This window comes from Puma concolor, chromosome B1 (genome assembly GCF_028749965.1).
Source record: "Puma concolor isolate L17-30 chromosome B1, mPumCon1.1.hap2, whole genome shotgun sequence".
NCBI classification, from domain to species: domain Eukaryota; kingdom Metazoa; phylum Chordata; class Mammalia; order Carnivora; family Felidae; genus Puma; species Puma concolor.
In genome coordinates, this window is record NC_141670.1 from 145646806 (window position 1) to 145665669 (window position 18864).

At 42.5% G+C, this 18864-nt stretch overlaps 1 protein-coding gene across 1 annotated transcript in view; it reads left to right on the forward strand.

Annotated features, from left to right (window-relative positions):
• The first annotated feature begins 1127 nt into the window (after positions 1 to 1127).
• PPEF2 (protein phosphatase with EF-hand domain 2) overlaps positions 1128 to 18864 on the forward strand; it is a 36914-nt gene continuing 19177 nt past the window's right edge. The window contains 7 exon segments of the mRNA XM_025921692.2: positions 1128 to 3026; positions 7743 to 7859; positions 12765 to 12892; positions 13043 to 13100; positions 14298 to 14473; positions 15774 to 15888; positions 18401 to 18447. Coding sequence (XP_025777477.2) covers positions 7805 to 7859; positions 12765 to 12892; positions 13043 to 13100; positions 14298 to 14473; positions 15774 to 15888; positions 18401 to 18447 — 579 coding nt within the window. The 5' untranslated portion in view covers positions 1128 to 3026; positions 7743 to 7804.

Sequence of the window (18864 nt, forward strand, 5' to 3'; positions counted from 1 at the left end):
ACACAAAAATACACAAAAATAAATTCGAAATGGATTTAAAGACCTTAATGTGAGACCTGAAACTATAAAGATCCTGGAAGACAACGTTGGCAGTAACTGCTTTGACATTGGCCATAGCAACTTTTTTTCTCTAGATCTATCTCTCAAAGCAAGGGAACAAAAACAAAAATAAATTATCGGGACCACATCAAAATAAAAATCTGCACAGCAAAGGAAACGATCAACAAAACAAAAAACAACTCACTGAATAGGAGAAGATATTTTCAAATGATATATCTGATAAGGGGTTAACATCCAAAATATAAAAATAACTTATACAACTCAACACCAAAAAAAACAATCCAATTAAAAAATGGGCAGAAGACCTGGGGGACCTAGGTAGCTCAGTTAAGCGTCTTACTCTTGATTTCGGCTCAGGTCATGATCTCACCATTGTGGGATTGAGCCCTGTGGCCAGCTCCATGATGGGTGTGGACCCTACTTGAGATTCTCTCTCTACCTCTGCCCCATCCCCCACTTGCATTTACTCTCCTCCCCACCCCCCCATTAAAAAAAATGGGCAGAAGACCTGAATAGACAGTTTTCCAAAAAGGACATCCAGATGGGCAACAGACACATGAAATGATGCTCAGCATCACTAAATCAGAGAACTGCAAATCAAAACCATAATGAGATACGACCTCACATCTATCAGAATGTCTAAAATCAAAAAGAAGAAATAACAAGCATTGGTGAGAATGTAGAGAAAAAGGAGCCCCTGCACCCTGTTGTTGGGAATGTAAATTGGTACAGCCATGGTGGAAAACATTGTGGAGGTCCCTAAAAAAATAAAAAATAGAAATACCATATAATCCAATAATTCCACTGTTGGCTATTTACTCAAAAGAAAATGAAAACACTAATTTGTAAAGATATATTTACCCCTGTATTTATTGCAATATTATTGACAATAACCAAGATGTGGGAGCAACCTAAGTGTCTATGGATAGATGAATGGGCAAGGAAGATAAGTGTGTGTGTGTGTATATATATATATATATGTATATATATACATATATATATATATATGACAGAATATTACAGAGCCATAAAAAAAGAATGAGATTGTGCCATTTGAAACAACATAGATGAACCAAAGGTATTGGACTAAGTGGAATAAGTCATATTGAGAAAGACAAATACCATATGATTTCCATCATATATAAAAAACAAGACAAATAAACAAAAAGCAGAATCAGACTATAAATATTAAGAACAAACTGATGGTTGCCAGAGAGGAAAGGTGTGGAAGATGGGCAAAATGGGTAAAAGGGAGTAAGAGATGCAGGTTTCTAGTTATGGAATGAATGAGTCATGAAAGGAGGAGGCACAATATAGGGAATATAGTCAATGGTATTGTAATAGTGTTCTATGGGGACAGATGGTAGCAGCACTTGTGGTGAGCACAACATAATGTATAGAGAAGTTGAATCACTATGTTGTACACCTAAAACTAATTTAACATTGTTCGTCAACGGTATTCAGATAAAAAATGTTTTTAAAAGAATGTACTATTTTCAGCTAAAAATAAATTATTTAAATGCATACTTTAATAAATCACAAAATTTAATCTAGCTTAACTACAACAAAGTGAATTTACATTCCCATCAGTAGTCTATGGAGAGGCTCCTTTTCTCATACTGTCAATAATACAGGATTTTATCAATCTTTTTTTAAGTTTTTTTAATTTTACCTTTATTTTTTAATTTTTTAAATTATTTATTTTGAGAGAGAGAGAGATAGTGGGGGAGGGGCAGAGAGGGAGAGAGAGAATCCCAAGCAGGCTCCGTGCTGTCAGCACAGAGCCCAGTGCAGGGCTCCATCCTATGAACTGTGGGATCGTGATCGGAGCCAAAATCAAGAGACAGACACTTAACTGAATAAGCCACTCAGGCACCCCCAGGATTTTATCAGTCTTTTGACTTTTAGCGAATTTGGGGGAAAAAATGTTAGCAGTCAATCCCTAACAAAAGTGAGTCAATGTGAAAATACCAGTATCAGACAAAAGAGAATTCAAGCCAAAATGGATTTTGGCAGAGTGATGTTTTATTTTGATAAACCACCCTCTAGCAAGAAAATAAAACATCCATACGCCTTCGTGTATTATAATTATATAAATATATAATGGCAATTTTATATGATTCAATATATATTTTACTACAGAGCTACAAAAACTATAATGCAAAGATTCAGAAATACAAGGATAAATTGCTAACTCTGTACTTATCACAGAAATCTTCGAAACATTTTTTTCAAAGATGAGCAGATCGGGAAGAATCCATAAGGATAAAGAGGATTTGAATAGCATAACAACAAGCTTGACCTACAAAATGGATGCAGATAAACAAAATGTAAATTTCTTTGCAGATTCCAATGGCATAGTTAGTACCTACCAGCATACACATAAGCATCTTAGATTAATTGAAAACGTAAGTTGCCTGGGAATAGTGATTAATATTTCAGTATATTAATAGTTTATGTTATATCCTAAGGAAAGTCAGCAAGAGTAGGAGAAGTAAACAGGAAAAGGCAAAGTGTTTCCATCATGTTTTGTGAACAGAGGAAAGCCAGCCATGAGAAAGAGTGCCATCTCCTGTGGGACTCCCGTGGGACAGCAGAGACCCCCCCCCCCCCCCCACCGTGTGCCAGACCTGCTCTGAGCCCCAGGCCCCGTGCTGTCAGAACTCCTCTGTTTCTGGGTTAAGGAGCTCAGGCTACGCAGATGCGGCTTGAGAAACACAGCCTCCTAATCCAGGGGAGTAAGAAGGCTTAGACGTGGGGCCAGGGCGGGAGAGAGCAGAGGAGAGACTGTCTTCAGGAGTGGGGCCTACGTGTGAGGGAGTCACCCTGACTATGCCATCTCTCCCTTCACATCCTCCTCACAGGCCTGATCTGATGGAGGTCAAGAGGTGCCAACTGCTGTGAGGTGGGGAGCCCTGAAGGCTTGGACACGGCTGTGCATGTCACCGCTGCCTTTCTGGGAGAAGGTATGCCAGGCTGGGCGTGGGCCTTACTTATCACACTTACAGGCCTGGAAGAAACTACATCAGCCAGGGATCCCTCAGCCAACTCAGAAGACAGGCTTGCCGGGGGGGGGGGGGGGTCACACCTGTGTGTGTTTTTTTTTTTTTTTTCAACATTTATTTATTTTTGGGACAGAGAGAGACAGAGCATGAACGGGGGAGGGGCAGAGAGAGAGGGAGACTCAGAATCGGAAACAGGCTCCAGGCTCAGAGCCTGACGTGGGGCTCGAACTCACAGACCGCGAGATCGTGACCTGGCTGAAGTCGGACGCTTAACCGACTGCGCCACCCAGGCGCCCCACACACCTGTGTGTTAAAGAGGTTTCTGCCTCCTTGTGTGTTGTAGTAAAGAATACCAAAGAAGGTAACAGCTTTCTTTCTCACCTAAAGCACAGAAAGGAGGGCAACAAATGTATGTTTTTACACGGGAAATAATACAGGTTTGGTTTGAGGATAGAGGTAAGAGAAAGCCCCTATTATCAACTCACCCAGGGAGTGTCTTTGCTACGTGTATTTTGAGGTTCATTTGGGGGAAGATAAACAATTACCAACATTTTTTTTTAAATGATAATGTCAAATATGGATGGGACTAAGGCAAATCCTAGAAGGACAGGGGTCTCACCCATATGATGTACATGTGCTATTTACCTGAAAAAATGGCTCACTGGAGGGGGGGGGGATCACCAGCAGGAAAAGTAATTAGTCATTACCAAAAGGTGTCAGTTCAACAGTCTGAGTCTACATCAAGCTCATTTTTCATGTTTGGTTTTACGAAACTTTCCTTTTTTCCCTTGAGAATTATTTTAGTTCTTCTTTCTACTCCTCACTTTTAGAATCCTCTTTACAGGTCTGTAAATGATATCAGTTTCTTCTCTTAAGACAGCCATAGGTAATACCTATTTAGTCAGAACCACTTTTTAATTTCTTTCTTATATGGACATTTTTTTGAAAAATGATTTCTTGATTTTTAATTATCAAAGTTATAATAGAGTAAGTTAAAAATGAAAGTTTGTCACACAAGCCCATTCTGCAGAGATAATCACTATTAACAATTTGGTGTATGCAATTGGTGTATGCAATTTGGTGTATGCAATCACTATTAACAATTTGTATACTTACTGATACTTTTTTTATATAGATGAGATCATATTAGGTATACTATTCTGCAATTTGCTTTTCTTCATGCATTGATGTATCTTGGGGATGTTTTCATGCCATTACATACTGATTTGCTGTGTTCTTTGTCATGGCTGAATGCTATTCCATTCCCCTTTTAATGCCCCATGATGTATTTTGTTAATTCTGTGCTGATAAAATATTTAAGGTGCTTATTATTTTGGGGAGAGAGATATTTTAAGAGATTCTGAGAGTGTCATTTTTAAAAACCTCATCTATGGTTTTTAATGGCAATGACAAACATTTGCAAAGTTCTCTTCACATATAACCTCATCTTCCCCTTGTCATAACCGTGTAATGGAGTCACTACCACCAATTCACAGACAAGAAACAGATGAGATCACGGAGTCCCGTCCTGATATCTGGGTGCTCCCTGTCCCTTTCCACGATATATGAAGGCACATCCTTTTTGTCCTTGATGACCAGAATTAATTATAACTGGATGTGCTGCCTGAGGAGAGCCTTCATTTCTTTCACCCCTGCAGGTTATTTCAAATAGTTTATTGGTCCCTGATAGTTATTCCTCTCTCACACCATGGCAACATCATACTTCTATCTCAATGGCGTTTTTTTATAGGGTAGGTGATAGACAAAGTTGTCTCATTCTGCCACCATTTTTGGATTTATAAACTCATAAGAAACAAGGTGCCTGAAGGGCAAAAGAGGAATAATTTAATAATAACCATCTTTGACCTAGAAATAATCAGTATCCATCCTATCGGTTTCTGCTTGTCTTGGTCAGCTAGGGGTGCTGGAACAAAATACCACAGGTGAGTGGCTTAAACAACATACATTTATTTGTCACAGTTCTGGAGGCTGAGTAGTCCAGGATCACGATGCCAGCAGATTTGATTTGTGTTGTGTGCTCTCTTCTTGGCTTGCAGATGGCCACCACCTTGTTCACATGACACACACATACACACACACACACACACACACACACACACACACACACACACACAGAGAAAGAGAGAGAGAGAGAAATCTAATCTTTCTTCCTCTTTTTTTTTTTATAAGGACACTAATCCCATCATGTGGTTACCACCCTCATGACCTCACCTAAACCTAATAACCTCCCCAAAGCTCCACCTCCAAATAACATCACACTGGGAGTTAGAAAGTCAATTTGTGAATTTATGGGGGACACATACAGTTTATAACAATGCTGTATTGAGATAGTATGTCTTTTTCTGCTTCCTAAATCTGAGCCAGGGACATGTTTTTGGTTATTGATATTGTAAAATAAATATATCAGATCCAATCTATCAACATGTATTGAGATTCTACCATATACTGAGAACACTTTAAATACATTATTTATTACTCTCATATATACAGAGGAGAAAACTGAGTCTATGAGAGGTTAAGTGACCAAGGTCTAGTGAGAAGCTGATCTGAAATTCTCACCTGCACCTGTATGCTTCCAAAACCAAAACACTTTAGGACACAACATGGCTCTACAGGCAAGTTACCAATGATCAAAACAAGTTGTAAGTGAGTCACTGTTGGACTCAGTCATTATTGATACCCCTTTTAGCTCTAAAACTGTGCAAGTTATCTGGAGAAAGTTGGGTTGATTTGGTCATGATGGCTATTCGCTTTGACCCATACTCAGGTTCTGGTTTTATGGTATCTTTTACATCTGGGAATCATTTTGCACACACACACACAAAAGAGATCATAGGCTTTTTGTCTTTGATCATTTAGTCAAAGTAAGCTAACCAACACAAGCAAGGTGAGACTTTTCTTTGATTTGCAAGGGAAAAGATAACAACTTTTTGACAATCCCCAAGACAATAACCTTTAAAAATAGAGGAAGTAGAGTAGGGTAGATGTGAGGTTAGGGGGAAAAATATAGAAATGGAATCCATAGGCATCTGGGTGGCTCAGTCAGTTAAGCGTCTGACTTTGGCTCAGGTCATCATCTCATGGTTTGTGAGTTTGAGCCCTGTGTCGGGCTCTGAGCTGGTAGTGTAGAGCCTGTGTGGGATTCTCTATGTCCCTCTCTCTCTGCCTCTCCCCCACTCATTCTATCTCTCTCAAAAATAAATAAACAGTAAAAAAAAAAAAGTGGAATCCATTCTCAACATTAAGTCAGAATATCTCAGATTGTTTCCTGAAGAAGAGCTAGGAAAAGATTGATCTTTATTGTGTAAAAATGAATGTGTCAATAAATAAATAAATGGTAAAAATAAATAAATAAATTTATTCAATTAATATTTATTGAATCTCTGCCACATGCCAAGCCCATGCTAATTTGTAGATATATAATGATGAATTTGCTCACACACAGCCTTTGCTCTCAAGCAACTGGTAGTTTAATGGTAGAGAGACACAAAATAGGGAAGTATAATATCTTAACCACAGTAATGGAGATGTGAATAGGTTATTCAAGAACTCACAGGAGGGGCCTGTCAAACTGGCTTCCCTAAAGTGATGCCCAAAGTGAGCCTTAAGGAATGAGTAAAGTTAGCCAAGTTAGCCAAGAGGGATGGGAGAGGAAGAACATTCCAGGTCAGAACAAAAACACATAGGTCATGGTGGTCAAAGAGCAGTTTGAGGAAAGTAGAGAAGAGAGATGAGGCTTGAGGAGTAGGCTTTTGGGAAGATGTGTTCTGTTTGTGGTACATGGAGTCTGAGGCACCCCAGTGAAAGGTTAGCAGGAAGCTGAGTATATGGGGCTGATGTATATGGATGATCCATGATGGAGATATAGATTTGAGCAGTAGGAAGTAATAGTTGAATGTGTGAATATTCATTCAATCATCCAGGAAGTATGTTCCAAGTGAGGAGACCTGACGTTTGAGACTAGAATACAAATAAAAATTGACATTTAAAGGATTGACAGTGGAAAGTCAGCTCAAGAAGGAGGAAGAGTAGTCAGAGAGGAAGGAGCAAACTCGAGGGAATCTGGCATCGTGGCAACTCAAGGAGTAGAATTTTGATCAAGGTGGGACTTGTGGAGACACATGGCTTTGCTATTTGGGCAAGGTAAGGACTAAAAAGACAAAGGAATTAGAGGCACCAGCATGAAAGGTTTTGATCAATAGAGAAGATGTAAAAAGTGGTTTCAAGAGGGATTAGGCAGAAAATATGTAGTCTACTTAACAGAAATCTGAATGAGAAGAAAAGGGAGGCTGGCTTATAGCTAGAGGATATAGGAGTCAAAGGATAATGATGACGATGATAATGACGGTGGTGGTGGTTGTGGTGGTAAAGTGCTTTGAGATTATAAGAAAAGAGACTTCAGTACGCTTCTAAATTGAAAAGGAAAAAGCTAGTAGAAAGCCTGGGAACATGGGACAGACGTGAGATGACACATGGAGGGAATTTGCAGGGGGGAACGTCTCATGCACTGACATCACAGAGGTGGGGAGGGTGCTGTCATATGATAGTCCCACATTTTTTATGATGTGGGAGATGAGGTCCATAGATGACTTGGTCTATCTGAACTAATACTCTGCCTGAATTTCCTTATTTCAGATTCCCTCTTCCTTTTGTCAGCAAACAATTGACTCTCCCTCAGACCTGCTGTCTGTGTCCTGCAGAAACCTTGTACATACACTATGGGAAGTGGTACCTCAACCCAACATCATTTTGCTTTCCAGAATGCAGAGAAAGGTATGTGTTTCCCATCTTCCAAACTAGCTGTGAGTATCCCCAAATCTACATTGCATGGGGAGGGGTTTCTCAGAATAGAATAAGGAAACCATTTTATTTCTCCTCAGGCAACCCTTGAAAATCAGCTTCTCCTCCTTGTGACAAGATCACCAGAATGTCAGCTGAATATCTTAGGAGTTGGTGAACTATATTTGACCTGAAGGAATCAGTGTTGTCCACAAGGGTTTATCCCAAATTATACATGTACAAGTGATTGAAATAAAGTTGGGCAAAAAGTAGATGAAAGAGCATTTCAGGTAGAGGGTTCAGTATGTACAAAGATCATGAGCTAGAAAGAAGTGAGGCATGTTTGAGGAACTGAATTGTCTGAAGTGAACAAGATGGAGAACAGCATAACATGAGGCTGCCGAGGTAGGCAAAGCCCAGATCACCCAGGGTCTATAGGATTTTAAATCTTATCTTAAGGGCATGAAGAACCATTGATGAATTCAAAATAGGGAGTTCATATTAAGATTTATGTATCAAAAGACCTCTGGCTTCTGTGAAGAAAGAAGGGAGAGAGTAAAAGTAGAAGAAGGAACAGTCTGAAAGCTACTAAAGTCATCTAAGCAAGAGATGCTGCTGCCTTAGTCCCGAGTTATTGGCAGCAGAGATGGAGAGAAGGTGAATTCTAACAATAGTTAGGAGGTGGAACTGACAGGACCCAACTGAGTAGATGTATGGAGTGAGGGAGAAGGGTGGATCAACAATGACTTCCAGTTTTCCGGCCAGCAAAACCGGGCAGTCAATAATGCCAATTACTGGCATAAAGATAGTGGAGGAGAAGCAACTTTGACTAGAGAGAAGATGGTGAGTTTATGCTGGGGTTGAGGTGGCCGTGAGATATGCAGGTGGAAGGACTGAGTAGGCAGTTGCGTATTCACATCTGGATTTTGGAGGTGAGGTTGGGCTGGAGAGATAAACGTTGGAAAACATTCAGAGTGTTACATGGTGGTTGAGGCCGTGGGGGTCTCTGAAGTAGCCTAGAGGGAGAGTAAAGATGGATCAGAGACCTGGGCCTAGGACAGAGCCATGAAGGACTCCAGGGCCTAACCACCAGGTGGAAGAGGATAAGTCAGAAAGGAGACTGAAGACAGGCAGCCAAAGACGTAGGAGGAAAGCAAAGGAAATCATGACAACACTTTGTTTATATGGGATGACGCATGTCTGTAAGCTCGTGGCTTCCTTACTTTCTAGGTTGGCAATATGTCCCAGGCTCATCTTGCACATTTTTGGCCCTGGAGTAACTTCTTCTTTAGGGTGTGGGGTGTCCCCTTGCTTCCAGTTGGCCTATATCTTTCTATAATTTTTCAATGAACAGATACAGAAATATGTATTATTTAGAAAAAACCCCAGCATGACTAATTTATATTTAGGAACACAGTATTTTTACTTAACAACCTTGATGTTATATTTATATATAGCTCTTTATTAAAAATCTTTTGTCCATGGGGTGTCCGGGTAGCTCAGTCAGTTAAGACTGACTAAGTCCAACTTCGGCTCAGGTCATGATCTCATGGTTTCTGAGTTTGATCCCTGCATTGGGCTCTGTGCTGAGAGTCCAGAGCCTGGAGCCTGCTTCAGGTTCTGTGTCTCCCTCTTTCTCTGCCCCTCCTCACCCCACCCCCCGCCTCTCTCTCTCAAAATAAACATTAAAAAAATTTTTTTTAAATCTTTTTTCCCTAACAGCATTAAAATAGTATTATTTACTTTATCCTACCATGTATAAATAATAGTTTCCGAATAATAACAATACTAGTATAAACAACGTGATTACTAAAAATTCTTTTTTTTAATATTTATCTATTTTTTTTTTTTTTTAATTTTTTTAACGTTTATTTATTTTTTTGGGACAGAGAGAGACAGAGCATGAACGGGGGAGGGGCAGAGAGAGAGGGAGACACAGAATCGGAAACAGGCTCCAGGCTCTGAGCCATCAGCCCAGAGCCCGACGCGGGGCTCGAACCCACGGACCGCGAGATCGTGACCTGGCTGAAGTCGGACGCTTAACCGACTGCGCCACCCAGGCGCCCCTAATATTTATCTATTTTTGAGAGAGAGTGTGAGCAGGGGTGGGTCAGAGAGGAGGGAGACAGAGGATCTTTCACTCTGTGCTGACAGCAGCAGGCCCAGTGTGGGGCTGGAACTCGTGAACCGTGAGGTCATGAGCTGAGCCGAAGTCAGATGCTCAAATGACTCTTCCACCCAGGTGCCCCTGAAAATTTCTTAAGATTTCTTTGTAGTTCATTTTGTCCTTTGGATATATATCCACTAGGGACATACAAATTACTGAATTCTTAAGTCATTTGAAGTAACTCCTTTCTGTGTTTCTAACTTATATAAGGTTAGATTCACTTGTTTAACTTTTGCTTTTAATCTTTGGAGATTGATTTGTTTTTCATTTTGTTTTATTTTATGTATTTATTTTTTTCATTTTTTTCTTTTTTTTTCATTTTTTTTCATTTTTTTTCATTTTGTTTTCATTTTGTTTTAAATTTGTTTTATAACTTTGTAAAGCATTTATACAATTCCTGTCCCAGTTATCTCTTGCAGCATAACAAACTATCGGAGAACTTGGTGGCTGGAGACAATCATTTTATCTGCTCATAATTTTGTGGGTCAGGAATTTGCAGAGGGCCCAGTTGGGTGGTTTGCCCATGATTCTGTGGGCAGCTGGAGCTGGAGGCTCTACTTCTTTTTGAATTTTTTTCAAAATTTTATTTTTAAAGTAGTCACTACACCCAATGTAGGGCTTGAACTCACAACCCCAAGATCAAAAGTTGCATGCTGTACTGTGCATGCTGTACTGACTGAGCCAGCCAGACACCCGATGGTTCTATCTTTCCTTTCCTTTCTTTCTTTCTTTCCTTCCTTCCTTCCTTCCTTCCTTCCTTCCTTCCTTCCTTCCTTTCTTTCTTTCTTTCTTTCTTTCTTTCTTTCTTTCTTTCTTTCTTTCTTTCTTCCTTCATCAACGTATTTATTTGGGAAGAGAGAGAGAGAGAGAGAGCAGTGGAGGGGCAGAGAAAGAGGGAGAGAGAGGATCCCAAGCAGGCTCCACACGTTCAGCACAGGGACTGATGCAGGGCTCTAGCTCACAAACCACGAGATGGTGACCTGAGCTGAGATCAAGATCCAGATGCTTAACTGACTAAGCCACCCAGGTGCCCCAAGGAGGTTCTACTTCTAAGTCAGCTTTTGATTCACTCACTGGTGCCTTGGTGACCTTTGACCTCTGTCTCTCTTCATGTAGTTGCCTTGTTGTTAATAGGGGGTTTTAACAGGTAGGTGTCTTGTACCCTCAGATCTAGTCTACACAAAGCTGGAGTAAGAGGAGCCCAAGCATGTTGTATTGTGCTGTTGGAAAGGAGAGGGCAGAGGGACTTAGACTATCCTGCACCTCTCAGCCCCTATCTCAGTTAACCCAGATCCCTGCCAGGACTGAGAGGGAGAAAAATCTAGTTGGCAGCCTTTGCCTTTAAATGTTGAAGCAACGTGTTAGCAAACAACATTTTCACAGAACCTTGGTGGCCACGATACCCCTCAGTATTGCTTACATTTCACTGCATGTAAGAACCACATGTGGGGCTGGTTAAACCTGAAGATCCCTGTAGAAATTCTAATGCTGTAGGTTTAGGGTGAGCGAGGCCCATGTGTCTGTGCTTCCCATTAGTTCCTGGAGGGTCTGTAGCTCTTACTCCAGACATTTCATTCACGGTTCTGAGCATGGATTTACAGAATTCAATAGGTAGAGCTTCAGCCTTAGCATTTGGTAAGGGCCTTTGAGAAGTAGCTACAGTTTGACATTTTTTATCAGAGGAAATCAAATTCAGCTTTGCTTAAGTTTCCCCCTGGTTCTCTTTTCTCACTCTACCATCAACCTTCCTTGTAAGGAAATCAGCCAGAATTCTACTAGCTCTCTAATGCAAGCTAAATATATTAAATCAACCTGTCTACTGTTCACGAGGTTGACCTGAATTAACCTGCAGGGTTTCCTTTTTAATCCTGCTTTATCCATGAATACTCCATTCATCACCAGTGGCACATTCAGGCCCAGGAGCTTAAGGAGAATCTAGTTATTTATGTGAACAGCTGTTCTCTGGCAGTAGGACTTGACCGTGGGTCCTAAAGCTCTTAGGAGGAAGTAAACCTACTCATGCCACCCTGTGGAACACGGTCACCTAGCACGGGCCCTGGCAAAAAGAGAAGCCCAAAGGCGGCCTGCAGATTTGAGAGTGGGTGAGGGGGGTGAGATCACAAGCATAGAACCCAGCAAGCACTTACTGCCACTTGACATTGTATGTAGTAATTTGTGTGTTTGCCCACTGTTTGTTTTCCCCAGTCATAGAGAGCCCATTCCCTTTTCAGATGAGGACATTGAGTCCCAGGAAGGTAATTCTCCTGAGGCCACATAGCTGGTCAGGGCATTTCCAGGCCTAGAACCCACATCTTTTGATATCCAGTCTGTTGTTAGAATGTCAAAATGTCCTCCCACCCTCTACCCCTGTGTTATCCCAGCCTTCAAGTATGCCTCATGCTTGCAACCTGTCCAGTTTAGATCTCTCGATGATCCTGGCAATCCAACCTTTCCACCTCTCACACATAAGAGTTTTCAGCAGACAGTAGGAGTTCCAGTAAACCTACAGTGATATTAGTATAACCACTAGGTGAGAATGAAGGTGGGGTGGGGGAGGGAGTGGGGAAGAGAGCACCCCAGCCAGCGGTGAGGCAAATCCTTCCTCCCAGGGGCAATGGGTAGTGCTTTCCCCACCATCCTGTCCCCAGATTACAACAGGAGCGGTGCCCTTCACCTCCGCCCTGGCCCAGGGAGTCCCAGCTCACAGGCTGTCTTCTCCATCTGTGTCACAGCCTTCAAGGCGGCAGCCCTAATCCAGAGATGGTACCGACGCTACATGGCGCGCCTGGAGATGAGGCGGCACTGCACCTGGCGCATCTTCCAGTCTATAGAGTACGCGGGACAGCAAGATCAGGTCAAGGTGCGGTGGGATGTGGGCCCCAGTCACTCGTGCTCTGCCTTCCAGCACATGGGCAGCAAGGGCCAGGTGCCCAGAGGGTGCAGCTGACCCGGACCCCTCCTGGTTCTCTTTGCGCCCATCTCTAAAGCCAAGTCTTCGACTCTTCTGCAGCTCCATGATTTCTTCAGCTACCTTGTGGATCACTTCACCCCCAGCAGCAACCATGAGAGTGAGTATGAGCTGCCATACAGGAGGGCCTCAGGGTTGTAGATATCAGACTGAGCGGGGGAGACACAGGGGGCATAGATCCCGTGATGGCCAGGGAATGAGTGAGGAGGCTGACAGATAAATGGCAGCTTCTGGGTTCACCCGGAATCACACCTGGAGACAAGAATTTGAGTGCAAGGAGTTTGTTTGTTAAATACGGGAAAACAGTCGGGCGGTGGGGAGGGACTGGGGAAGGAATTCAGGGAAGGGAAGGCAGCTTATAAAGAGGCAGAGGCAGGGGTGGGGGCTACTAAGCCAGCAACAAAAGGTGCCTGGGAAATAGTGCAGAACACTTGCCTTGGAATGATCCCACCTGAAGGCAGAGAGAACTAGAGTCTTCCTGTGTCAACTCCTGAGACTCATTAGTTGAAGGCTGCTGGGAGGGATGATAGGAAGCGTCGTTAATTCCACAGCATTTCTGGCCTGCCAAGCAGGGCCCTCTGTGGACCCAGGAAGAAAGCTCCCAGGCCAGAGATGCAGAGGCTGATGGTTGGCCCTTGCCTGAAGGACCTTGAAAGGTCTGATGGCTTCTGGCACACTGACTGACAGCACCAGAAATGCCTGTGAGCTTTTTTGTTTCACCAAGGTTTTCCCCTTTCCTTCTGCTTACAAGCCTCAGCTGCTAAATTTCTGTTCTAAGTCTGACAAATCTCAGCCTTTTAAAATTTTTTTAACATTTATTTATTTTTTGAGAGACAGAGGGAGAGAGCACGAGCAGGGGAGGGGCAGAGAGAGAGGGAGACGCAGAATCCGAAGCAGGCTCCAGGCTCTGAGCTGTCAGCACAGAGCCCGACGCGGGGCTCGAACTCACGGACTGTGAGATCATGACCTGAGCCGAAGTCAGTCGCTTAACAGACTGAGCCACCCAGGCACCCCAAATCTCGGTCTTTTAAAATAAAAGTAAAATTGGGGCACCTGGGTGGCTCAGTCAGTTAAGCATCTGACTCTTGATCTCAGCTCAGGTCTTGATCTCACAATTCATGAGTTCAAGCCCTGAATCAGGCTCTGTGCTGACAGGGTGGAGCCTGCTTAGAATTCTCTCTTTCTCTCTCTCTCTCTCTCTCTCTCAAAAAAGTATGGTCCAGAGAAAGGCTGTTTTGTATTGCCCATGGACTGCACATCTGAACATAAGCTGTCCTACCCTTTCTGTCCTAACCAGGGGACTTCCTGGACCGCATGTTCACCGAGGACAGATTCCCCCAGGACTCTGAGATGGAGAAATTCGGTGACTATGAATCTATAGAAGTCCCTGACAATTACACGGGACCACGCCTCTCCTTCCCACTCCTTCCTGACCACGCAACTGCCCTGGTGGAAGCTTTCAGACTGAAACAGGTAAGCTCACCCTGGGAAACCTGGGTCACGACCAACTTTGTGGAATATGGAGAGGGAGACCAGACCCAACACAGAAGGAATAGCCCTGGATTTAGGGTGTTAGTGTCATGGATTCACCAGAGACATTCCATGCCCCCTTTGCTTAGCCAGGACCTTGTAGTCAATAAGCCAGTTTTTATGCACTGAAAACTTCTCCTCCTCATCATGTAATATTTCTTTGTTCATTCATCTCACTGACAATTACTGAGCACTGCTATGTACAGACACTGTTCTGGGCACTGGGGATATAGCAATGAGCAAGACAGACACCATTCCTGCTCTCACAGGGCTAACATTCTAAAGGAGAGACAGACAGTAGATAATAAATAACAACAAATAAGCAGATTCTGCAGTATATTAGAAGGAGATAAGAGCTATGTAAGAGAATAAACTAAGTTCTGGGTAGGAGAGATGGCAATTTATGGAGTAGTCTTGGAAAGCACAATGGGTAAGGTGATTTCTGAGCAAAGGTTGAAGATGGTGAAGAAACGCACCATGTGGATGCCTCCAGAAAAATGTTCCAGGCAGAGGGAACAAATGGAAAGGCCAGGAGGCAGGACCTTGCCTGGATGGCTCAGGGACCTCAGGAAGGCCATTGTGGCTGGTGAGGAGGAGGTCAGGGAAGAGTGTTAGGGGATGGAGGCAGAGGGGAGGGTGGGTGGACTTTTAATCTTCTCAAAGAGATGGGGAGACATTGGGCATAGGCTTGCTTTTTAAAATAATCCTTCCGTTTTCTGAATGGAACATAGGGAGCAAGAGCTGAAGCAGGATGATCAGTTAAGGTCCTGCAACAGTCCAGGCAAAACATGAGAGTGGCTCGAAACCCTGGTGGTAGAGGCAGAGGTGGTAAGAAGTGGTCACATTCTGGTTCTCTGCCAGACTCCAGCTCTTCGTCTCTTTCATAAGAAGATAATTCACCGCAGGAGGCGTTGGGATGGTTTCCCCCAGGATGTCAGGATCACTTAGTACCATTGACATGTGTGCACTTCTTCACACCTCTCTGAGACAAGCAAGCATTTCTCCCAAGCGGAAGGCAAGGAAGGAAAGAGGAAATTAGTTCAATATTGGGGGATGTTGAAAAGTAGAAACAAGGGCAGAAGATGGGTGAAAAAGAAAGGATCCATGCATAGGGTCGCAGGGGCACTTTACCAGGGTCTTGGGGTCTTGGGTGATTGGGATCATTAGGCAGTAAAGGTGAGGCCCATTTTGCTGCATGAATATCAGTGTTGTTTTGTTCCCTCTCCCCTCTTCCTCCTAGTAGCAGCTCCATGCTCGCTATGTCTTGAATCTTTTGCATGAAACCAGGAAACACCTGATACAACTGCCAAACATCAACCGGGTCTCCACCTGTTACAGCGAGGAGATCACAGTGTGCGGTGAGAGTCAGTCAGAAATGGCTTCCCACGCTAGACACAAACAAGAAAACGCTTGTGATGGGGAAGAGGAAGGGCGGGGCTGGCGGGAGATGTGATTCTCGCTGAGAGCTTGCTTATTCGCTCCATGCTTACTGGAGTAGAGGCAGTGCAGTGAAGGATTATGGGGCAAGAGGGCCCAGACTCTGCTTTATTTCCCCAAACAATTCAGATTTGACTCCAAACTCCTGCTTTCACTCAGAACACAATCCCTGCAAATAGCCAGATCCTCCCTTGTCAAAAGACAGTTTATTTCTTGTGCCTTGAGCAGCAGGCCCTAATGCCTAGCAAATTATTCCTTCCATCCACATGTGTTCTTCTTCCAGAGAGAAATACTGTCCATGATGATTCTTTCTATATCCTTATGTTTTCGGTAAAGTTTAAACACCTGTTACAGGGGTACCTGGGTGGCTCAGTCAGTTAAGCGTCTGACTCCTGAGTTCAGCTCACGTCATGATCTCATGGTTTGTGAATTCGAGCCTTGCATCAGGCTCTGTGCTGACAGCGTGGAGCCTGCTTGGGATTGTCTCTCTCTTTCTCTCTCTGTCTCTCTCTCTCTCTCTCTGCCCCTCCCCTGCTCTCTCTCTTTCAAAATAAATTAATTAAATTTAATAAAAAAAAATAGACATCTGTTACAGACTGAGGTCCCACATCTTCACTTAGGGGGTGCAGACTGTCGCACAGCCGGGATTGTAAACTGGCACCTCGAGGGCCACGTGCAACCTGCAGCTAGGTCTTGTTTGCCCTGAAATATTCTTAAATTTTTATTTATTTTATTTTTTAATTATTTTTGAAAGTTTATTTACTTATTTTGAGAGAGAGAGAGAGAGAGAGAGAGAGAGAGAGAATTCCAAGCAGGCTCCAAGCCATCAGCACAGACCCCGACATGGGGCTCAATCTCACAAACCATGAGATCACGACCTGAGCCAAAATTAAGAGTCAGATGCTTAACCAACTGAGCCACCAAGGTGCCCCTTAAATTTTTTAAATTATTATTATTTTTTTATTAAAATCTTTTTTTAAAAATTCAAGTCAGTTAACATACAGTGTAGTCTTGGCTTCAGGAGTAGAACCCAGTGATTTATCTCTTACCTATGACACCCAGTGGTCATCCCAAAAAGTGCCCTCCTTAATGCCCATCACCCATTCAGCCCATCGCCCCACCCCCCTCCAGCAACCCTCAGTTTGTTCTTTGTATTTAAGAGTCTCTTATGATTTGCCTCCCTCCCTGTTTTTATCTTATTTTTGCTTCCGTTCTCCTATGTTCATCTGTTGTGTTTCTCAAATTACACATACGATTTAAATCATATGCTATCTGTCTTACTCTGACTGACTTATTTTGCTTAGCATTATACACTCTAGTTCTATCCACATTGTTGCAAATGGCAAGATTTCATTCTTTTTCATCACCAGGTAGTATTTCATTGTATGCGTGTGTGTGCATGTGTGTGTGTGTGTGTGTGTGTATACCACCTCTTCTTTATCCGTTCATCAGTCAGTAGACATTTGGGCTCTTTCCATAATTTGGCTATTGTTGATAGTGCTGCTATAAACATTGGGGTGCATGTGCCCCTTCAAAACAGTATTTTTGTATTCTTTGGATAGATGCCTAGTAGTGCAATTGCTGGCTCATAGGGTAGTTCTATTTTTAATTTTTTGAGGAACTTACATACTGTTTTCCAGAGTGGTTGCACCAGTTTGCATTCCCACCAGCAGTGCAAAGAGGGTTCCTCTTTTTCCGCATCCTCACCAACATCTGTTGTTTTCTTGAGTTGTTAATTCTAGCCATTCTGACAGAAAAAAATTAAAAAAAAATTTTTTAATGTTTTTATTTTATTTTTGAGAGAGAGAGAGAGAGAGAGAGAGAGAGAGCACATGTGTGCGCAAGCAGGGGAGGGATAGAGACAGAGAATCTGAATCTGAATCTGAAGCAGGCTCTAGGCTCTGAGCTGTTAGCACAGAGCCTGATGTGGGGCTCGAACCCATGAACCATGAGATCATGACCTGAGCTGAAGTTGGATGCTTAAACGACTGAGCCACCCAGGTGCCCCAGAAAAATATTTTTTTAATAAATTTCCAACATTTGAAAATTGGAGAATTCATATTAAAATTGAGATTTCCAACACCTCTTGAAAAATCTCCTAACACTGGCCCATAAATAGCGGCTTCCTACTTCAGATGGGACAAAATCTCTTCAGTTCTCACTTGAGTTTGCATCCCTGCACTGTTCTGTCCTATTTTTGCTTCATTTACTGTTTATTTATGATAATCATGTAGAGAAAATATACTGTGTTTTCTTCTTTCAATATTAGCTATCCCTACAACAAGGGAAGTTAATATTTATTCCTGTCTTACATATGGAAAAAAGTAACCATAACTTTGTCAGATTTTTCTGGGTATTTTCCTTTTTATAGTAAAAATGAGACACAGTGGTAAGGACCAGTAAAAACTGATATTCTTTTTCTGTCTTTGTTAGGAGATTTACATGGCCAGTTGGATGACTTAATATTTATATTTCATAAGGTATGAATGTTTAAGATCCTGTCTTGCTCTGAGGCTTATTTTGGAAGTATCTATTAACAAAATGCTTAAGTATTGCTTGGATTTTTTAAATATTACTTTATCTTTTTATTTTTAAAAAATTTTCTTTTATTTTTATTTATTTTTGAGAGAGAGAGAGACAGAGTGTGAGTAGAGGAGAGGCAGAGAGAGAGGGAGATGCAGAATCTGAAGTAGGCTCCAGGCTCTGAGCTGTTAGCACAGAGCCGGATGTGGGGCTCAAACCCACGAACCATGAGATCATGACCTGAGCCGAAGTCGGATGCTTAACTGACTGAGCCACCCAGGCGCTCAAAAATATTACTTTAAGTCATTAAAAAATAATACATAGGGGGGCGCCTGGGTGGCGCAGTCGGTTAAGCGACCGACTTCAGCCAGGTC